Consider the following 21770-nt stretch of genomic DNA (forward strand, 5'->3'; position numbering starts at 1 on the left):
ACCACAGAGAAAACAAAAAAACAAACAGCAAAAATATATATATATAAATGTCAACACATCAGTGTGAATTTGGCCTTCAGCGGCTCTTCTGAGGAAGACTGTCCATTTCGTTTTTCTTCCCGCTGCACACACACTGCAGCTTATTTATGTAACAGGGGCCAGCCAGATTTGATGCTCTGCTTATGGTTCTGCATATTAAGATTAAGAGAGGATGGAAAAATAATAAAGAAGAAATCCTCGCTACCCCACTGCTTAAGTAAAATGGAGAGCTGTGCGGCACGAACAGCAGAGTTAAACTCCATATGAAGCATTGTTCAAATAAGAACAAATGTTGGTGAACAGACGTAGGCTCACGTAGGGACTGTATTTGACACAGAGTTAAGTTAAGCTTGTGATATCCGTCTTTGAGACGATGACATGTTGACTGAATAGGAAAGAAACTATAGAAGTATTAATGTGAGTGACTTCATATGACAAAATGTTTGGATTGAAAATGGAAAAGGACAAAAAAAAAAAAACCCCGACAATCTGATCAGAGATATTTTTAAAATGTGCTGTGACATTTTTAGTTCATTTATTATTGTTCCATCTCACCTGGTGAAGTCTGTCATCTCCATCATGATCATGCACATCTGCTTAGCCAGCACAATGATGTCATTGCCGCTGTCATCCCATTTGGACACCTCAGCATCCAGCTTGCTCTTCTCCTCCTGGAAGCTAGCCACCTGCTCGGCAATCTTTGCCTTCTGCTCCTGAGGCAACTGAGCCATGATGGCCTGCAGAAAGAGGATCGGAAGAAGTTTACTGGGTTAGACTTCGACCTGGTATCGCTTTGCAAATAATACATGCAGTGCTGTGCACAGAAAAAGGTGTAAGGGGGGGTAAAGGCTCCAGCTAAAGATTGGATTTGATTCACATCTATAACGCACAGCTTATTCTATTTGATTAGCAGTGCTCGACATCTAGTGCAAATCAGCTCACAGACGCGTCTATGCATCCTGTTGGAGTAGGCAGATAAAAAGGCAGCTCCCAAACAGCTAATCAGACATTCAGCCAATGATCCTGTCAGGCTGAGGTAGGCAGACACTTAAGAGGAGGAAATCGAATATCATCGCAAGAGTTTTTTATTCTATTGCTGGTAAAATGGCTCCGTCTCTCTGGAGCCAGGTAAGATTGAATAAAGCAAGTTGGCGGTGCAAAAATGAAAAGATCCCTCCAAACAAAACAGTCAGATAATCTTTGGTGATCAAAACAAATTGCTTGAATCGGTACCAATGGATCATTCTGCCCCAGCGGATTCCTAAGATTAAGTTATAGCTCTCTTCTTTAAATTATTAATGCTATTGGCTTCCAAATGTACAGCTGAGGTGGAATTTAAAGTGAATTAAAGTAGACTGCAGAGCACCCACATTCAGCTTGGCAATGCTGGTAAATCTAGTGCAGTACAGGCGTGATTACTAGATGCAAAGGGACACGGGCATAAACATCAGATCAGTGCTTCAGTAGGTTTGTTCAGTACTTTACAGATTAGATAAATTATTTCATCTATTAAAATACGCCCCTAGAAAAATCTATGATTCCCTGAGATACTGTAACTATCAAGTCGGGGAGTATAAACACAGATTTATGAGCGGCAACAAAAGGACAAATGAGATCCAGATCTGTGGCAGAGCTCCACAAGAGGAGTTTTTGCAAATCTTTTGGTCACATTAGCCACCGTGGTGCCACAGCCAACTGTGCACCACCCATTATCAGTAAGTGTGGGGGCGGGGTGTTTGATAATTGCTAAGACAGACTTAGCATAAAAAGTTTGCTGCAAATCATCATACATCCAACCTTTTAAAAAAAGTCCATGATTTATTTTTCTTCGCTGTTCTAAGACTACGTACATAATTAATTCAAATTGGAGGTTGTTATTGAACTGAAACATGTCAACCTTGTAGGTCAATATTCAATCCGATTTAAATCCATCTTTGTTTTAACCGTTCTGTTCCCTCGATCTATCAGTAAGATAGCTTTAAATAAGGAAACTATAGCAATACTTTCACTTACTGTAGGGTTTCACCCACTGTAAAGATTTTCTGAAGTTAATTGTGAATTAAATTTAACATTTATATGTATTTTAGCATGCTTTATATAGTAAAAGTGCCAAGGCTTTTAAAATATATGTAGCATCATACAGGTCAGCAACAGAAGTGAGCCAGTGGCGAAAACAAAATTTGTCCAGCCAACAGGCGATAAATTTGCATTTACCCATGATAAATGCAAAAACAGCTACCTAGCTATTAGCAGCTTGTTAGTAGTAACCTTAACTGCCTCGGGTCACAGAACGAAGATGTCTGAACGCGACTCAAACATTTGGCTTGTCAGAAAAGTCCCACGAGAAAAATAAACGGATGAGATTAAATAGTCCAGCCACGCCAAAATTTAAGATTTGTGATTAATGTGTTTAAGTTGAACTTACACTTTAAGACATTTTAAGGCCTTGATTTTAGATACATGAATTTAAGACTTTTTTTTAGGATACGGACATCCTGCACTGCATTTTTAATGCCTCATGAGAACAACAATGACTTGCAAAGGTATTCATACCCCTTGACATAAGAAATTAGTTACCTAAAGCTCAGGTAGGATAATCTGTTGACACGACAACTAATTGACAGGATTTGCTAAAAGAAAGTCATGATGGAGGCATTCCCCAAAAGACAAGAAGCTATGACTGCACCAAAAGGGTCTCAGGTGGGATGCCACGTTTATACTATATGCAAAATATCACATTTTTTTCCTCTTCCATGAAAAATTAGACATCGTTTTGTGTTACATAAAAATAAGAGAAGAAAACGGTTGGACTTACACGTGCACTCTGGCCGTTTATGAGCTGGTCGTCCTCCGTCTGCACACTGGTCTTGCTGCGGGAATCGAAATCTTCGGTTTCAAAGTCAGAGTCATCCAGCTCTTCTGGAGTCTTTAATGACATAAAGCAGAACATGGTAAGAAACAGCCGTTTGTAATTAAGAGACGCACATAAAATAACACTGGCACGCTCCAGCATTGTGAGGACAAATAAATAATAAACCTGTTTATTGTCTGTGAGTTTATTGTATGCCTCGGAGCTGCCAGCCTGGGCACCATCAGATAAATGTCTCCTTCCCTATAGCCCACTACATACACTGTACACTCCAAATGAATTTGTAAATCAAGTGCAGTGTGCTGCCCATGCATTTTAGTGGGAAAATGAAGGTAAGACGAAGGCAAGAAACATATTGGAGCAAACACTTTTGAGGCCCATCTGTCGTTGCCATCTGAAGATGGGAAAAAAAAAGAAAAAAAAAAAAAAAGAAAAAGATTTGTGAAGCGTGAACTGAGTTTTTGTGGAATTGTGCTACTTCATTCCTGATCCTTCACCTCGTCCCGTGCCATGAATACAAAACCAGCCAGGAGCGGCATTTTGTTCGTAAATAATATTCAAAAGGAATTTGAGCTCAATAGGTTACGCTTAAGGCAAAATATAACATTGACGAACAAGGGAAAGTATTTGTTGGAGATGTGGCGCGGGGGTGAGGGGAGATGATGTGGGCAGATAAGGTGCATTATCGCACTTGTGCCTCTATTTGTGCTTATCCGACTGTCTCAGTCCTCCCTACTGTAATGGATTTGGAGCCCTCGTATCTAAAAATAGCAAAGAGTCTCTGAACAACCTTATAGCCCTTTATGAAATTGTAGAGATTGTCTTGTTCTCGAGGGAATATGGGTATAGTTTCAGATACAAAGCACTGGCGACTCTCAGGCATGTCTGGGTCCAGACAATGCTGTTCGGCTGGGCACGCTTTCCATCCTCAGTGGCCTGCAACGCTGATAAGCTGTGAATGTGGGCGGCTTAGAAATGATAACGTGTGGCGGGTACTTTACTACAGAGTCACAACAATAACCTGCTGTTGGATTATATTAATAAAGCACGCTGAAATTGATATTTTTCCAGTTAATTTACATTTAACAGTCTTCCATTGTAAAATCTCCTAATCACAATTTAATAGCAGCCTATGTCTTCACTGCAATGCTCCTTTTCATCTTAAAAATTACCTGTGAGGCACGCAAGACCAGATGCTGTATAAAAGAACAGTCATTAAGAAAAGAAAGAAAGGGATTTCACATGGCAGTATTGTGACAAAGCCAGAAATCAGGCCAGTGCTGCGTCTCTTTGTGCCGTTGTCGATATGAATAACTCAGTTCAACAGAATCCCACATTGTTTTTCTTCTTGTGACATCGTACTCGTAGCCCCGGTGAGCTGCACGGATTTTTATTTTAGGACATAGCCGGTTAAATCACCTTGGGCTGCGATGCGCCGCACAAATCACGAGGTAACGACGGCGGCTGCCCTCTGCGTCTAGCTGTCAGCAGCTGGCTGACTGAGTCAGTTTCATGTCTACAAGGCATATTCTCAGATGTCACTGTAGGTGGGAAGTGGGTTCCATCTGCCTTTCATATATTCAAGGGATGTCCAACAGACTGTCTGTGAACCACTTAGAGGTTAAAGACACATCTATTGCAAAAAAAAAAAAACAAAACAAAAAAAAACACTACCCACACGCTTGTCTGTTTTGATTTAAGCATGTGAGGGGCTTACAAGAGACTGAGTTTGTGCGAAGGAGTGGGCATACCCTCTAGAGAAGTTTAAGCTGATTTGTAGAATTTCATACATCTTTGTACAGCTAAATATGGCTCGTTTTACATGTAAACTTTGCCCCTGAATGTCAGTCTAGCTATGCGACTAATGTGTTTCAAATAAGAACAATCTAGTTGAGATCAGAGCTCCCACACACCGTCCATGTCCATGAATGAATATATATAGCCATTTTAAAATAATAAGTAAATAGTGTTGTACAGTATGTTGCAAATACATAATCAATTTCAATTTCAGTGACTGCAACATTATCGCCGTTTAGAATATTTGTTCAGAATATTTGTTGGCTATTATATTTTAAGGATGAGGACTTAGCATTTTTTGCATACCAATATTTATATTATAACCAGTCGGTTCTTTGGCGTTACAGTAAACAACAATATTTACATCCGAAAAGTGAGCACTCAAGATGCTAAAGGTCAAAGGTGTTTGAAGCACCTCCACCAAAAAAATGAGAATTTATCAGAACTGATGTAAAATTTACAATATTATGCTGTTTCTACAAGTGTACAGCTGGTGTTAGTAAATATGTTATGCTTTAAATCTGAATAAAGTAAGAGTTAAGAATGAAAAAAGGGAATGGAGTCTGAATAAGTCTGAATGATGTACGATTATAGAAGAGCGGAAAGACGAACAGATGGATGGACAAAAAGAGAAAATGGATGAATGGTGGATGTGTGGTTGAATGGCAGAGGAGAAACGCTGGATGGTTGGTGGAGTAAAATGATGAATGAATGATGAGAAAAGAGGAACAAACAGCAAGGAAAATTAAGAGAACTGTCAACAAATGGAGATACATTCTGGACAGAAGGATCCACAGACGGCTTTTAGAGAATGAGATAACTAAATCACTAAATATTCCAAAACCTCATTTTATTTTTCAATACTTATTCAAACCTGAAAAATGCCCAAATCCCACACTGCGCAAAAACCCTGGAAAGATAGTGCTAGACATACTGCATTAAGCAATATTGACACATCGAAGCTCAGCCTTCCGATGTTCTGGTGAAATCCTGGTTCACTCTGGGGAACTGGAGATTTTAGATAATGGAGGAGGTTCGAGTTGTCTCATCACGCCGTCCCAAGCTGGCGGTTAATGGCAAAATGAATCAGTTGGATAAATTATGAGTTAGCAAGTGTTTCCCCAGTAATCCCTCTGTCAGTTTTAACACACATGCACATTCACACACACACCCCCGCTGATCCTCCATGTAGTGTTTAGCCAAGCCCATAAAGCCAGTGTTAATAGCTTAATCTGGATGACAAGAGAGGAGCCGGGGCCGATAGGAACGGTTCCCATGCGCTGCAGTACAGCAAAGGAATGCTAATTAAAATGTCCATCTTAAATCAGTTGCTCATTATAATGCAAATGCAAATACATAATAGGCCAGCTTTCATTTGCCTTTTGTTCATGTCTGAGCAGCATAATTGATGAAAACCAATAAACTGCTTTAGAGCTTAAATGACAGCGAAGAAAACGCCACGTGGACAAATTAAGCCAATTCAAAAGATTCAAGTGCTGCTGGTTAAGGACAGCAAAATGCATCCAACCTGCACAACTTGCATCATTTAATACATAATAAGGTTCTGAATTACACACAGTCATTGTGTAAAACATATAAAAAAACGTGACAGTCTTAAGTAGTTACACCAGTCCCCCTATAACTATCCATTTTACTTTTTAAGGCTGCATAGAGCTTTGTAGTCAGCTCATTGTCAGTCAGTAAAGGAATGCTTCAATGGCTCCCCACTACCATCTGTCTCAGTTATGGTTCTACTCGGGCAAAAGCCATTAACCCACACACATCTAAAGGCTGTTGCTAAACTAGATTGCATGCCTGGTCAATTAGGTCGCCTCTTTCGTGAGAAAAGTTCATTTCTGGCTTCTGAAAACTGCATACAAAGTTTCTCCTGCAGTGCTAAAAATAGCACAAGGCATAAAACAAACCCCACAAAATACGCAAGATTGTGTTTTACAGTAAATATTGGCAATTAGTCAAGTTATTTTAATTCCTGACAAAAAAAAAAAAAAAATAAGGTCTTCCGATTAATTGCATTTATTATATGGGGGGAGGGGGGGGAATTATTCAACCACAACAAAATGAGGAGAAACTCTAATTTGTATTTCTGAGGTTAATAAGCTACAGGGGTTTATTTATACTGATTGATCTGCAATTAAGTTGGTGCCTGCAGCCCTATAAACACACTGAAATAGGCTGATTAGGAGGACATATTGACGAGACAAAGAGCTGTCAGAAGGAATATATAATCCTCTTTCAAGAATGCAATTTAATAGAGAGACCAAAGGGAAAGACTAAAAAGGAAACATAAAATAGAGTTAGGAAGTAATGAAGAGAAAAACAATGTTCAAAAACAGGAAGCAATAGTCATGACAAAACTAAACTAATGTGTAAAACTATAAGCTGGATAAAATAGGATTTAAATAAAGTAAGGTCACATCTAAACCATCATTAGAACTACAAGAAACAAGAGACATTACAGCGGGATTAAAAAAGTCAGAAATGGATAATATATTTACTGATGAATCAATATGTACAGGACAATGACATCAAAACCTTTGTCAGCTGCCGTCACTGCCAATAATGAAATTGAGCTACATATCAGAGAAAGGACCAAGTTTTAGGATCCCTCTTTTTTAATTTATCATTTTATGTTTTCAGCTGGAACATTAAATTATTTTCTGTAATAACCCACAAAAGAAATGTGAAAAAGAAAGCCAGAAATAAAAGTGCTTACTATATACTCTATAAGGAACCTTTACATTTTGAATAAAAGCCAGAGGCATGACAATGTAAGCAAGTCCCTTCATTGGTAGAAAGACGAAAAAGGAAGAAGCATAAAGTAAAAAAGAAAATAAATAAATTGTGCAACTTACTCTGATCATAAGAACAGCCTTGCGTATGTCGCGGATGCCGTCATAAACCAGACGTGACGCATCAATGAACTCATTCTCATCTACAGGTTGTGAACCTGCACTCAGGGCCTCCACTGCAGACTCTACTTGTTCTGTGAAGCGTGGCATGACTGAGGCAAGGAGGGGAAGGAGGAAAGAAGAATGGACTGTCAACGGACATGTTTTCCACCAAAATAACTCTTCAATAAAAAATATGCTGCATAATCCAGAAGTCTAATAAAATAAAGTATATAGAACAAAAAGAAACAAAAAAAATTAGGCAGGGATCCACAGTGTTTCTTAAATTATATTTTATATCAGATCAAAAATCTAACATTATGATGAAACTGTCAACCGACTTAAAATCTGAATGACTTGAAGATTTGATAACTACATTTAGAGAGTTGAATTTCACAGTTTACTGCCCTAGAAGGCTGCATTCAAAATACATGAGACTGCTTAAAGGAAAAGATCTAATCTTGCATTAAGAGTTTTTTCAACAGAAGACTTCACAAAGCTGCCCCAGCGGGCATGCATTTTGCCCCAGTGACAATTTAAAAACTGCTCTCGGGGCCTTTATTTTCCCCATATTTGCATCGCTTCAAATTCAGTTTTTAGGATTTAGCTGCTTCTTCATGGCAGACGCTTGGATGTCAGGATGCAAATGTAGAAAGTGGGGTTGGGGGGAGCGCAGCAGCGTCAACAAAGAGGATTTTGTTTTGAGCTTACAAATCACTTACAGCCTGCAGGCTTCTGTATACAGAAGAATCAGATTTTCAGTGTTCTTAACTTTAAAAGGAAAATCTTATTAATTTACATTAACTTCGAAGTCCAGTGCCAGCAACATTTAATTGCCTCAAAATAAAATGCCAACTTGATGAATTTTCTTGCTGCAATTATTTTTTTCTTTTTAGTAATGCACTGATGTAATCCATCTTTAAGCTTTCTGCATGTCGACTGGAAATAGTTACGAAGTGAAATATGGTAATTAAATCATGTTCTCATTTAAATATAACACATCTATTCGACTGCAATTGTTATTGGATGAATTAATCTCTATAAAGAGGAAAGAACAACACCCGCTACTGAGAAAGCATTTTAAAAATCATGAAAAGTAACCTCAGTGTATGCAACTGGAACACCAGGCCTGAGTGTAATGAGAATAAAAAGCTCAACACCTTGATTTGGCTTGTTTGAAGTCCTCAGAAGAAAATCTGTCTGCATTTTATGACTGCTAATGGGCCCACCCTCAAGGGGGACGAGCCATTTCCAAATCTGACAACCGAAAAATCTTTCTGTCACATTAGCTTGCTAGTGATGGAAGCTAACAGATACATGCTGGCTGACTAATGATATAGCACATTATTTGGACAAAATGACTTCTATGATCCAACTTGTGCTAAGTTATTCAATTCTCTCTGACAACTGAATAGCAACTGCTGTACAGATGGTGAGTCACAGGATGAATTGCCCAATGTGGGAAGACCGAGCAGTGGGATGACTGGAAAAAATAAATACACTTTCCACATAAGAATATTTTTGTTTGAAAGTCAGTTCTAGATAGCATTTAATCTTTCAATACACTGGAATTGAGTGAAAGATAATCCGACGAAGCTCTGCATCGAAGATGAAAAGCATCAGAAAGATAGCAACTAAAAAAAACCCTAAAAAATAAAGTTCAAATTTTTCTGTCATGCATGTCCCTCTTAAAGGGATAATTTACCTTTTCCATCACTTTAACCCCATCTAACCTAGGAGGTAAATTTCTTCAAAATTTAAGCAGAAAGTAAACTACAGATCTGTTAAGATTTAATATATATATATATTTTGTATTCATTAACTTAATAAAGGAATTAGTAAAAAAGAAAAAAGGTAAGAATAGCTAAAATTCCAGTTGGTTACCTTTCTTTAAGACATCAACATATTTTTTTATTTTACCTGAGTCAGTGAGGAGCTTGGTAGCCTCCAGAACCTTCTCTGTGTAGACTCCGGGTTCGTAGTTGTCCATTTCAGAGGTGACGACATGGACAACCCTGGCAGCCCGGCCTCGGATAGCCCCAGCTGTGCGATCCAAACCATCAACATCCTTCTCTTGAAGGGCAATGACACACTTATTCACGTCCTCCAGGATGTGGTTCTCTGAGAACATTCAGATACGAGAACATGTTTTATTTCCAATGTTAATACTCTGCAGAGAGACGATTCAAAAATATGCACTGATGAGATGAGAAGATGGAAATGAAACGTTTTATTGCGGGTTGGATAAATTCTAAGTTTACAACGGCATAATGAATCTTATTGAAAAGGGTAAAAGACTAATTCTTTGACTGCTTATCAATGGGACGCCTGTAAAATGTAAATGTCCACTGTGTAAATTGCTGCCTGTCCTTGGGTGGAGGTGAGTGAAATCACTCTACTTAATGCTTAATGAGAACGCTCACAGGGCACGCGTGACAAACCATTTGTGTGCCCTGATGGCGCAGGATGTCGATGTTACATGTCGTTCTAATGACGCTTCAGGTTCAGGTTTCTCTGGCTTGCATCTTCCAGAGAAAACAACATATTTACATATCTTCTGATGTATTCCTCATTTTGTCCAATTTTGATACAAACTGAGGTGTACATTTTATTTTATTGTAGTAGAATATACACATACATTCTAGTAAAAATCAGTTTTTAACCATTCAGAACTGTATTTTTCAGTTTTGTGTCAACATGACTGTAATTATCACTTACCAGACACAGACAGGAAGTCGTCAATCGATGTTATGTCATCAACGGCGTCGGTGAGGACACGAACCTGCTTTTCCCACTGATCCTTGAACACGTCCATATTGTCCTGGGCCACCTTACTGTTGGGCTTGGCAGCGAGGGCTAGTGCTGCATTAATCACCTGTAATCGCCAAATTACAACCATTAAAGCCCAATTACACTATAGCCCTCAGCCACAACATTAGCATACGCTGATTGCACAAAGCCCTCCCCCCTCAATGTTCAGATTCTATCAAGAGGCAAATTCATCCCTCAGAGTGATGAGGGGTTTCAAGGACAGGGGGGAGCTGAACTATGAGCGGCAGGTTTTGAAAGATGGGACAGTACATCTGTGGATTTAAGCTCAAAAAGTCCAGTGGCACCAGACTGAACCGAGGTTAAACGTCTCCTATGAATAAATAATGAAACAGTGATTAGCACAGCAAGGTGAAAAACCCCCCAAAAAAGCCACTTTGCTGGAAAAATAGCTTGTGTTATCTACAGTAATGTGTTTATGTATTCTATGAATTCTTAAATATATCCCCTTTTTTATTTTATTTTAAGATAATATGTTAAATTTGCAATTTACAGATTCGAGTATTTTTGAAGGACATAAGCTAATCAAAGGAATGAGAATCTTATGGCATAAAAACAATAAAATTCAGACCCCAGAAGTGGACCAGTTATTCTGTTCATAGATATAAATTATTTTTAGTGAAATGCTAGAGAAGGGAACAGAGTGATGCGCTTTCTTCAGCTGTGTGGAGAGTAAAATAACGAAGGGCTGCCCCTCCCTCACGTGTTGCTACACTGTCAGCTGCTCAAATAGGAAGTCATGGGGTGAAAACTTAAGTAGATGCACATATCACTCTTAAAAAGGTAACATTTTAAAGCTAAACCTGACAAGCTATGAATGGCATGTCTGTAAAACAGTTAGCAGCAGACAGCTCAACTAACCAACCGAAAGCTCGTTAACCTTGTATTTTACAATGAGCAATAAGTTTGTGCTAAAGTCACTTGAGCTAATGAGCAAATGGTAATTCTATATTTCCACTTAAGTCTATAAAAACAAACACGTTGCAACATAATTATAACTTGATAATGTAAGCAGCAATATGTATTATTTCAGTTTAATTCAAATATCTAGGGTTAAGAAATTTTACTAAATGTTTATACAAAAACCCTTATTTTTAAGCAACGTTATTCTACTGCGAGAACCTCATACATCACACTGACAAAAAAAAAAACAAAAAAAAACAGTGTACCCATCATTTCCATCAAACTGAACACAGAAATGGAAAATCAGATATTTATATTGCCCTCAAAAAAATCCATTTGAAACATACAATGCAAGTACACCAAGACAAATGGAGTAAGCTGTAAGAGATGAGCACAATCACTGCACTGGATAAATGATAACTACAAAACACCTCGTTACCTGGGGGCACAGAGCTTCCAGTTGAGAGGCTGCCATGCGGACCAGCTTCACTCCCTCTTCATTGTTGGAAATGGAGCACGCCAGGTTGGCCACCTAAATAGAGAGCACAAATAAATCTATTTTTAAGCAGAAAACAGCCACTGGCATAGAAACGTTATAAAGGGGAGGGAGAAAGGAACACAGATACATAATTAAACTAAAAAATTTGTATTTTAGCTCGCTTTATTCTTATTGATCAGAAGTAGAACGGCTCTGCCAAGCAACTAATCCCTGAGGAATACGAGCTCAATGTTGCAGATTAATTCATAAAGCTGCTAAAACGACACAGTCTGATGACAGAGAGGGCAACAGGAAAAGTAGAACGACAAAAGTTACATTGTTGATTGGACAGATAAGGCCGCTATTCCCCCTGCCGCCCAAAAAAAAAAAAAACAGTAGTACATTTCACTTAATGCAAATCAAAGTAGTAGCTGATTACTCAAGGATATAGTTATTCTGAGTGACTAAATAAACAGGCAGCCAGATTGCCATCACCCTCCTGGAGAGGCAAACAGTCCACACTTTGAAAAGAACTCAGCAGCAGCATAAGGACTGCAGAGCAAAGCTGAACAAACCTCGTCCTCTACCTGTTAACATATCCACATTCAGAGGGAATATTCCCATTCGGACCCACAAATTAAGCTTCCTTTCAATTATATCTAATAAAACTAGCACCCTCTGAAGGAGAACTACATATTTATGCATATTCATTTGAATTTAGGTCAGGGAGTTTAAGATTCCTATTTGTTGGTTGGGGTGTGCTGGCAACAATGCTGAAACAGAATGCCTGGGATATGAGGAACTGTGCCAAAATGGGATTATCCAATGGACAGAAAATGTGCTGAAACATAATCACTTTCAAATGCAAAAAAAAAAATAAAAATCATGACTGCACCAAAGCTGGAGTTATTTTCAGTCAATTTCCTTGCTCTCATCAGGGTCACACAATATAGAGAACAAAAAAAAAAAACAAAACAAAAAAAAAAACAATGAGGTTTGTGAGAGGAAAACAAAAAAAAAATCACTTCTTAAAAACTTTTTGAATAGACACAACTTTAAGAAGTGATACAAATCTAAAGCTGCATTAAAGTAACTGTGTAACTGACAGGATGAACAGTATTGTGGCAGGTCGCTACTTGGTAATCAAATTGCCATAAAGAGTCTCTAATTTTGTGGCAGATAAAACGAGCAGGATGCCTGTGGCTAGAGAAGTGGAAAACTGAATTAGATGATGAAATATCTTCTGTTTCCTCAAAATGCTTCCTCACCTTAAATGTCTCGAGCAATCTTTCTGATGTGAAGTGCTTATTCAGCTGCATTGGTGAAGTACTGAAACATTGATAGCAACGTACTCTACAGCAACATCAGAAGACATGCAGAGACCACAGGGTGAACCCTCTATCCTCAACTAGAGGTGAAAGATTGGTTAGAAAAGAGGAAAAAATGGCACTGCATGGGACGTGTATTTATTCTTTATTCTGTCTGAAGTGTGTATTTATTCTTTGATAAATACCAACAGAGCTGCTGGGAAAGCACCCAGACAGGCCGATTCATCCGTCAGGTTAACCAGCACAGCTCTACCTGCGACGATGCAACAAACCATTTTAAATGTCATAGGAGAGATTAGCGAGTCGATGTACTTCATTATCGCATGCAAATAATTTTTATTTATTCAAGTTACAGCAATATGTTTATAAAGCCATGCAGTATTTCTGGTTCCTGAAAGCTTTGTAAGATTTTTTTTTCCCAAATGTATTTTAACTAACCAAGTGTACAAGTAGAAATTATTTCACCAGAAGTTAAAGAAAACAAAACATAACTAATATAAGTTGAATGCTCAATAGGCTCCAATTGCATCTTATGATAAAGCTTGCATGCCTCCTAACTTGTGAACTACTAAAGGCTTTCAATGTACAAACCAAAAGGAGATATAGGTATTCACAAATTGTGTGAGTACTTCTTTTAGCTGTTAAAAGTGGTGCCAGTTTTCTCAGTGTTAGATGAAACGCTACATTCCTTTAAAATACTTAAAATTCCCCTTTTCTGAATATATCAGACTCAGAATGTTTACATACAAACAAGCAAGAAATAAGGATTGGGTGAAAATTTTCCTTTCAAAAAGCAGAAATTCAGTCATTTATTAACAGGCTTGTAGATTAAAGCATTTTCCACTGGGAGACATACCATCCTATTCTGGTCCATGGCAACACTTTAGATCCTTCTATGTTTTTACCTTTATTTTGCTCTTGCGCTCATTGGATACAAGCGAATAGTTATATACAAAAAGGTTTAGTTGAAACTAACCTTCTATGTAACTTAATTGCTTTGTTATGATGGCTTGCCAGAGATCCAGAAAGCTTGGGGCGTAGTAAAATGAATCCATTTCTTTTTTCCTTCATTCTCTGAATATGGGTCACTCATAATGTAGCTGTACAATGTGTGAACTAACAAGCCACTTTCCCTTGGGCAGCCTGCAGTTGCACTATTCATAAAAACAGACCCCAGTTCAGGTTAGTCCAAGAAATAAACAGTGGGTTTTGCTTTTATTGCCTATTCCTTCTCTGGATGATGAAGAACCAAACATACTACTATAAAGATTAGAAAAAAGACAACCTCCAGGTTATGTTAATTGTAATAAACCTTGCTGACCAGAGGATTGACTGCAACTTCCAGTCAGGGTATTTCAAGCTAACACTAATTTCTCAGTAACTTCAGAAAGATACTTAAAGGTTTTTGTTGAAATAGTTTGAGCACGGGGCATTTGTTTCACTCATGCATTGTATGGATAAGAACATTGCCCACCTGGCTCTAAATAATCAAATACCCAAAAACTTTTGATCAGTGGGTTTCTATAAGGACCACTAGTCGGTGCCAATTAGATTGACATTTAATAAACAACGAGATTGGAAGACACAATTTGTGAATCAAAGAAAACAAAACTAATTTTAGCAGCATTCAACGACTTCTTTTGGCAGCAGGTAAACTATTGAGGGAATTGAATAAACTAATAAAACTGGATTACAAATTCTCAGAAGCTGAAGAATGTTGCTCATCTTCCTCCTCCAAGAAAGAGATATCAAAACACATGTACTCAAAAGGCAGTCAGATGAAAACAAGTTTATGACTTTTGGTTTGGCCACAAATTAGTTTATGCTAAAACCCATTACAACTTACTAAAAATATTCAAAATGTTAGCTAAACAAAAACTGAACATGAAGATTAACCTCAAAACACTGAAGAAAAGCCTTTTGGGTATATGCATGGATAAACTTAAAACATTGACTGCTGAACAGAAACAATATTGTTCACAGACTAAGTCATGTTAATTATCATGCAAATAATCCAGGTTGTAATACAGTAAACGTTTAGTAAGACCTGTAAAATCTGGATAAGTCTTATTGTTTTTTTTATGTTTTTTTTTTGATTAGTCTTCTGAAAATTAAAAATACCAATTATGTTCAACTTTAGAAGCAACATCAATACAACAGACTGTAACGTAATGTGAAAGATAAAGCCCAGCTCCATTAACATTTTTGATCCTGCTCCTCAGATTCATTGTTCAGACCTTGCATATTTTGATGCATGCTATATAGAAATGCCAATGTCCCATTTAACTGAAGAATAACTGAATAGCATCTATTTTCACCAAAATAAAAAAAATAAAAAAAAAGAAGTTAACTTCGTTTATACAGCATCACAGTACTAAATCTACACACTGACGGTTCAGTCTGTTTCAATGAGCCTGCAGAAGAAGAACAAGCATTAAAAAGTTCTCCAATGTCAAGCTCATGACACTCAGGCCTTTAGGAGCTACTTAAGGGTTTACACCCCAGTGCGGTCCCGTTTTCCCTCCAACGCTTCAGCGGGTTCCCCTGGCGAATGAGAACACTGAATTGCCTTGACTGAATTTAGTGATTTAGCCAGTACTTACAGCCAGTCATTCAAGGGGATGAGTTACTTAAAAGTTAGCAACTCTTTCTCCAGCAGAGGCATTAGAAAACATGTCAAAACGAGATCTGAACAAATGCATTAAATATCGACTTTTCAGCGAAGACAGCTGTTGCAGCCAAGCAGTATCTCTGTGCAACCTTTCTAAAGATGGATGTCAACGTAAACGAAAGCCAATGCATAAACTGTGTTTCAACTGGAATAACATGTTTAAATTTGCTACGCAGATGCAGTTAATTACAAGTTTGCATGTGCTGCCTGTGACCCATGAGCAGAGGTATAAATTAATAGATATCTATCTGATGTCTAGACATTCTAGGTCTGATGAAGGGAGTAATGATCAGCATCAGGATCCCCTGGCAACTCTGATCTGTTTAACATCAACTGCAACAACAGCACTCGCATTAAAGGTAATTACCACTAATTAGCGTTTAATGACAGATATAAACTGATAAATCCATTTCACCACCCATGTCAGCTATGGCAGCATGTGCTACCAGTGAGCATTCAGAGGTTTGTGTAAAGAAATAAATCTTTACATTATTTAACATCACTGATTTTTGTTGACTTTGAAGTGGAGTACAGCAGATACACAGATTACAGCTGATTGATCTTTGATCATCATGTAAACTGATAGCACAGTATAGGGAGAGCAGAATGAGTGACAACATCTCAACCAAGTAAAGAGAAACCATCGTTCCCATTTATGCAATATAACATTTGCAAGTGGATTCTTCAACTCTGCCGTAAATCAAAAATGTTAACGAAAATCAAATATACCAAACATATATTAAAGTAAATGTTTTTAATTACCTCAATCAACTTGTTGGCATGCTCACGGAACACCTGAGCATACTCCTTTACTTCCTTCTCGTTGCCATTCTTGGCAGCTTCAATCAGGACGAGAAGGGGAACATTGGTCTCCAGGAAAGAGTCAGAGACGTGGTCCATCACGGCTTTACGCAGCTGGAAACCAACAGAAAGCACAACAAAGACGTTACAAACAATGCCACCTGCATATTTCTACATGGATATTAATATCCTAGTTACACAGAAAAACATCTAGAGACTGAAAATAAAAAATCAGTTTGAAATATCCTTAATTTAATATTACATGTATACTTTTTTTTTTTTAAATATTTAAAAAAAACAAACCTAAGATATTTGATGACAATGTCTTTTGATCTGAACAGTTCATTGAGCACAAAAACAAAAAGGTTTTACGAGAGCTGAAGAGACAAAAGCTTGCAACAACATACCTGTCGGCGAAGATCTCTGGTCTTCTTTGTCATCCTGTCGATGGCTGTGTTCAGAGCGTCGCTCTTGTCTTTTCTTCCTGCCTGAAACATAAAAGAAGGAAATGCTGAGCATTAGATGGCAGCGTTAACCGTGGATCCATTTTGCAAGGGACATGCACTAGACAGATGTTAAAACACTCAGGGATTTAATTAAACTGATGTGTTGTGATGAATCTTGCGCATCGTGTTCAAAGACACCTAGGTCGACAAAAATTGAACCTGAAGAGTTTCTTTTATAGGACACACTACATAAATAATAAATCTTTTTTGGAAGAAGAAATCCCTGCTTTTATTGACTTTTGTAACTTTCTTTTGACAGATAAAAGATGTGACATATTATTTAACTTGTAACAAACATACTCCGCATAAATCGGCTGGTGAATCCTTCCCTCCGACGTTCAATAAACATCTAAATGTAGAGGGCTGCCATATATAAAAAAAAGTGGTTCAGAATGAAGAGGTTGTCCTACTCTAAGCAAAGTTGGTGTTCTTTATTGTATACAATTTACACAGAAATGTCCCCCTGCAGCAAAAACCACCACATTAGCCAATAAACTGTCAGGAAAATGCCAGATCTTCACACCGAGAGCAAGCTTTTGAGTAAAAGAATTCAGTTGAATATGAAGGAGAACACCAGCAGCAATCAACCAAGGAAATATTTCTTCTTTCATTTAACCTGCAACCACCTGCTGTAATTATTTATTTGTGTATTAATGCAATCAGCCAGATTGTGAGTGTTGCAGTGTAATGTGATTACATGTTCACATTCCACGGTTCAGGCTTGCTCCTTGTTGTAATTGGTATGTAAATGTTACTTGCTTCACAGGTACTAACATTCCGGCAGCAAATTGTTACGGAGTGACACCAAAGTGGCCCCTTTCGGACCGGACCTCGCATCCAATTAAAGGGAAGCCGAGTGTGGTTTGAAAAGACGTGGAAAGATGTGGCTTGAGAGTCACCATTTCTAAGCTGAGGCATAATACAGCAGTGTTTTGGAAAGCTTTGCAGCATTGCAATCATGGCAACATTTTGAAAATAATGTGCTCTTCCTGTGAAACATTACAGGCTGAGCCCTGGGTTTTCACATCTTATTTTTTGAGATGGGAAAAGTACTTCAAAAAAAGAAAGAAAATCACAACTAGAACAAGGAAAAATCATGAATTTAAACTTGTATGAAGATGGTTATTGTTTGATTACACATAGAAAGCTTTTGATTGGAAAAAAAAATAAAAATACTATAAATCCTCTAAAAACATCCCCAGTTTGCCCCGCATGTGCAGCTCTTCATACTATCAACAGGGCATGCATGTTGAATAAAAAGTAACAATTAAGTGCAGCTGGTTGGCTGTGTAAATTATGTACAGTAACATTTAAACATTATAGGCAGTAGTCACACCACAAAGTGCTGCACAGCAGTCGGTCCTAACCACAACTCCCCACTGAGAGCAAAGAAATGCTCAGTCACATTCTACAACTCGCTCAAGCATAACCTCAAAATGTAAAACTTTCAAGAAACATGGAGAGATGGAGGGAGGCTGAGGAGCTGAGCATGAGATGCACCCATTCTGAAAAACATCATAAAAAAAGCCTGCAGAGGAAAAGGCAAACGACTCGTGAAGCTCTAGGCATTTTATCCCCCTTATATTGCTGAAATCAAGTGCAACTAACACCATGGATAGTGGTGGGACTGACCTCCTCTCTCTCCCCCTGCTGCCCTCTGCCTATTGGGTGGGCGGGGGGGTTATGCAGATAGTTGGGAACCAGAGAGAGCCAAGAGCACAAATCCTCCATGATTTTGTGTTCTCTGGATGCAGTGCTGCAAAGAGGTTTAGCCTGCTTTACACCTACCATTTCAATCCTGTTCCATCCATGCCTAGCCTATATTTCATATCTCTGCCAGAGGGTCCAGAGATCTTCAGGTGCTTATTATAGCAGCAGTTTCTTCTCCACATCTTTTATAACACTCCAGTTAGTCATATTCTCTCCAACAAAAACAGGTCAAATGATTCGAGCTAGACAATAACATCTTAAGTCTCATGGGATTTTAACATAATTCTCCCTTGTACAATTCATCTCCAACGTCGAGAGAAAAAAAAAGATGAATAACCCCAAAACGTCTTCGCTTTTCCTTACATACTCACCTTATACCCGGCAAGGGACCCTAAGTTAGTGGGAAATGCAGGCAAGTCATTTGCCTGATTGGTGTTTAGTTTCAAGATATGAGAACTAATGGAGCAAATTAGACAACGATTGAATAAACATAAATCTTGTAACATTTTTAATAAAATCTTCATTTTTTTTTTTTTTAATTCTACCCTTTGTTTCTTGTCTAAGTTGTAAAGGTAAATTACATTCACTGCTGCTGGGAGGGTCAGCCCAGCTGCAGGAGTGTTGCTGCTATGGAAGAGTAATATGCAAGTATGTGAGAGAGACATACTAAATGATTCTTTCACCATTTACAGTGGCTATACATTACAACAGCAATAAAATTTCTCTAAAAAGAGGACATTTTCTCAGATTTTGACCTGAAAAAGTTGCACTAAATGAACATCAACTACTGAAGTAGTCAAATTTGAAATTTGCATCAGAAAACAGCTTAAACTGTCTTTAATCCTAACAATTACAGATGTAAATCCCAAGACATGACTAATGCTGTTTAAGAGTGTTTACTCTTTGTTCCTTCAGCTCAAAGCAAATGTCCATGCTTCATTTATTTCATGAATATTTCCATCAAGATTAGAGAACTGTGTTAGCACATTTCAATTCCAGCCCTGTAAAACATCAATATTCAAACAGCAGTGACTTGGTTTAAAATGGCAAAGAAAAATGCCAGTTTCTCCTGTTGTATAATACAAACATTGACCGAAAATATGAACTCGAGGGATAACAATTGTAGGGTAAAAGCTAGAAATTATTACCCAGGAAAAAGTTGTAGCCCCATTCCCCTTTTTCTCTAGGTCAATCAAAGGAGATTGGTTTCTGGGGTAAATTTCTAATCTGATTTGGCCCTGGTTCCTAAAGTGGAGACAAAACTACTTAAATAATGGTCCCAGAAAAGTGCCCTCTTTACTGGAAAAGGCTCTTGCAAAGAGAATTCACATTTAGACTACACTGCTAATGTCAAATTTATATGAAAAGTCCTACATATTGTTTTCCCGTGACCTGGCCCCAGACTGTGCATAACAACAGAACATTCAGCCTTTTCTGTAACCTTTAGAAAGCAAGTTTTAGTTACTCCACTCAGCAGCTGTGCATGCATTACATAGCAGGAGTGGAAGGAAAGGACAGGGCAAGATATGAAAATGACGACTACAATAAGAGGGAATGTATTATATATGAGGCAATGCAGTACATTGTCAGTCATGCTCTTTCAGCCAAAACTTTGACTACACATGGGTTATTCTACCACATATTCGCTGCTAGAAGAACAACAGCGTGGAGAGGCTGAGATTTACAGCTGTGGTTAATTTCAACGGCAAGCTGCGGCAACACGTTCAAGGTATCAATATTCTGATGGTGACGAGCCAGTGGGAGGGAAAGGGGAAGCAAGAGGGAGGTGGAGGAAGACTAAGGTGCACAAGAACTGTGCATGAGGCAGGGAGCAAGTGACTGAGCAGCAGAGTGAGAGGCTGTGCGTGTGTGGGAGAGAGAAAATGCGGGAGAGAGAGAAACAGCGGTAATGATCGACGCCAGGCTGCCACCACTCTGCAGCAGAGAGTGGCTGCAACAAAAAAGCACAGAATAACATCCCCGACTCCCCGCTCTGCTTTTTTTTCCCTCTCTCTGCGTCTCAGCTAGCGGATGAGGGCTCCGCTCACAGCTCTGCAGAGGCTCTGCCGAGACCGAGCCGGCATCAGATGCAAGATCTCTGCCTGCCATCAACAAGTTAGGCTTGGACGACCAGAGCCATGAAAGAAAAACATTTGATTTTCAATTAAAACGTCACAGACATCATCACTGCAGTGGAAGGAAATCAAAGGGGTAAAAGAAAAAGAAGAGAAAGAAGAAGAGGGAGCTGCTGACTGGAGTCACTCTGGATCTAACTGATTAACTTGATAAATATATTATATACATTTCTATCAAGGATTTGTGGGCTGAAGGAGAAAAGATTTATTTCTTCTTTGTGGTTGGATTTTAGGGGACTCTGGCAAAAACACAAGGAATAAACATTTTAGGACATGGAATTTTACATTTTGTTTCAATCGGGTGGGCTCAGAATTGCTTTATTTCAAAAGAAGCCGATTCCTTTTGTGTTTACTCAAAAGGGCTTTTTCCCTTTGGATTTTTCTTCCATCCCGTTGCTCCAAGAGTCTTTGGAAAAGGACAGTTGAATGCAGCCTCCGATGTACACAAAAGAATGGGTAAGTTAGTCTTTTATATGGCAGCTCTGGTCATGAATAGGAAATACAAGTAAAGAGCGAGAGGTTGAGAACTAAAAGCTCTTCTGCTTCATTTATGTACTGCAATACCACCCCACCACCCTCCAATTATCTGGTCTTCACTGACATAAGTTAGGAAGATGCGTCTTAGAAAATAAAATTTGTTGTTCTCAAATATTTCTGTAGAAATCTGGGGAAACGGTTTTTTGATTCTTAACAGTAAATTTGAATTTAATTATTACAGCACAAAAAAAAAAAAAAAAAAAAAAAAGAGGGGGGGCCTATTTTTAAAAACAAAAAAACCAAAAAAAGGCCACGGGA

General features: G+C 38.3%; 2 protein-coding genes across 2 annotated transcripts in view; one reads left to right on the top strand and one right to left on the bottom strand.

The window, feature by feature from the left end:
- Positions 1–21770, bottom strand: part of ctnna1 (catenin (cadherin-associated protein), alpha 1) — an 82649-nt gene that overhangs the window by 19755 nt on the left and 41124 nt on the right. Inside the window, exons 8-15 of the mRNA XM_015048386.1 lie at positions 17032–17112; positions 16586–16738; positions 11786–11878; positions 10333–10489; positions 9535–9735; positions 7579–7727; positions 2855–2965; positions 595–776 (exon numbers count right to left, since the gene is read on the bottom strand). Coding sequence (XP_014903872.1) covers positions 595–776; positions 2855–2965; positions 7579–7727; positions 9535–9735; positions 10333–10489; positions 11786–11878; positions 16586–16738; positions 17032–17112 — 1127 coding nt within the window. The remainder of the gene's footprint in view (positions 1–594; positions 777–2854; positions 2966–7578; positions 7728–9534; positions 9736–10332; positions 10490–11785; positions 11879–16585; positions 16739–17031; positions 17113–21770) is intronic.
- The window catches only part of lrrtm2 (leucine rich repeat transmembrane neuronal 2), an 8668-nt gene continuing 7578 nt past the window's right edge, over positions 20681–21770 (top strand). The window contains exon 1 of the mRNA XM_015048387.1: positions 20681–21431. Within this exon, the coding sequence (XP_014903873.1) occupies positions 21428–21431 (4 nt within the window). The 5' untranslated portion in view covers positions 20681–21427. The remainder of the gene's footprint in view (positions 21432–21770) is intronic.

The sequence above is a fragment of the Poecilia latipinna genome, unplaced genomic scaffold (assembly GCF_001443285.1).
Source record: "Poecilia latipinna isolate Pla-1442-1.1 unplaced genomic scaffold, P_latipinna-1.0 Scaffold879, whole genome shotgun sequence".
Taxonomy (NCBI): domain Eukaryota; kingdom Metazoa; phylum Chordata; class Actinopteri; order Cyprinodontiformes; family Poeciliidae; genus Poecilia; species Poecilia latipinna.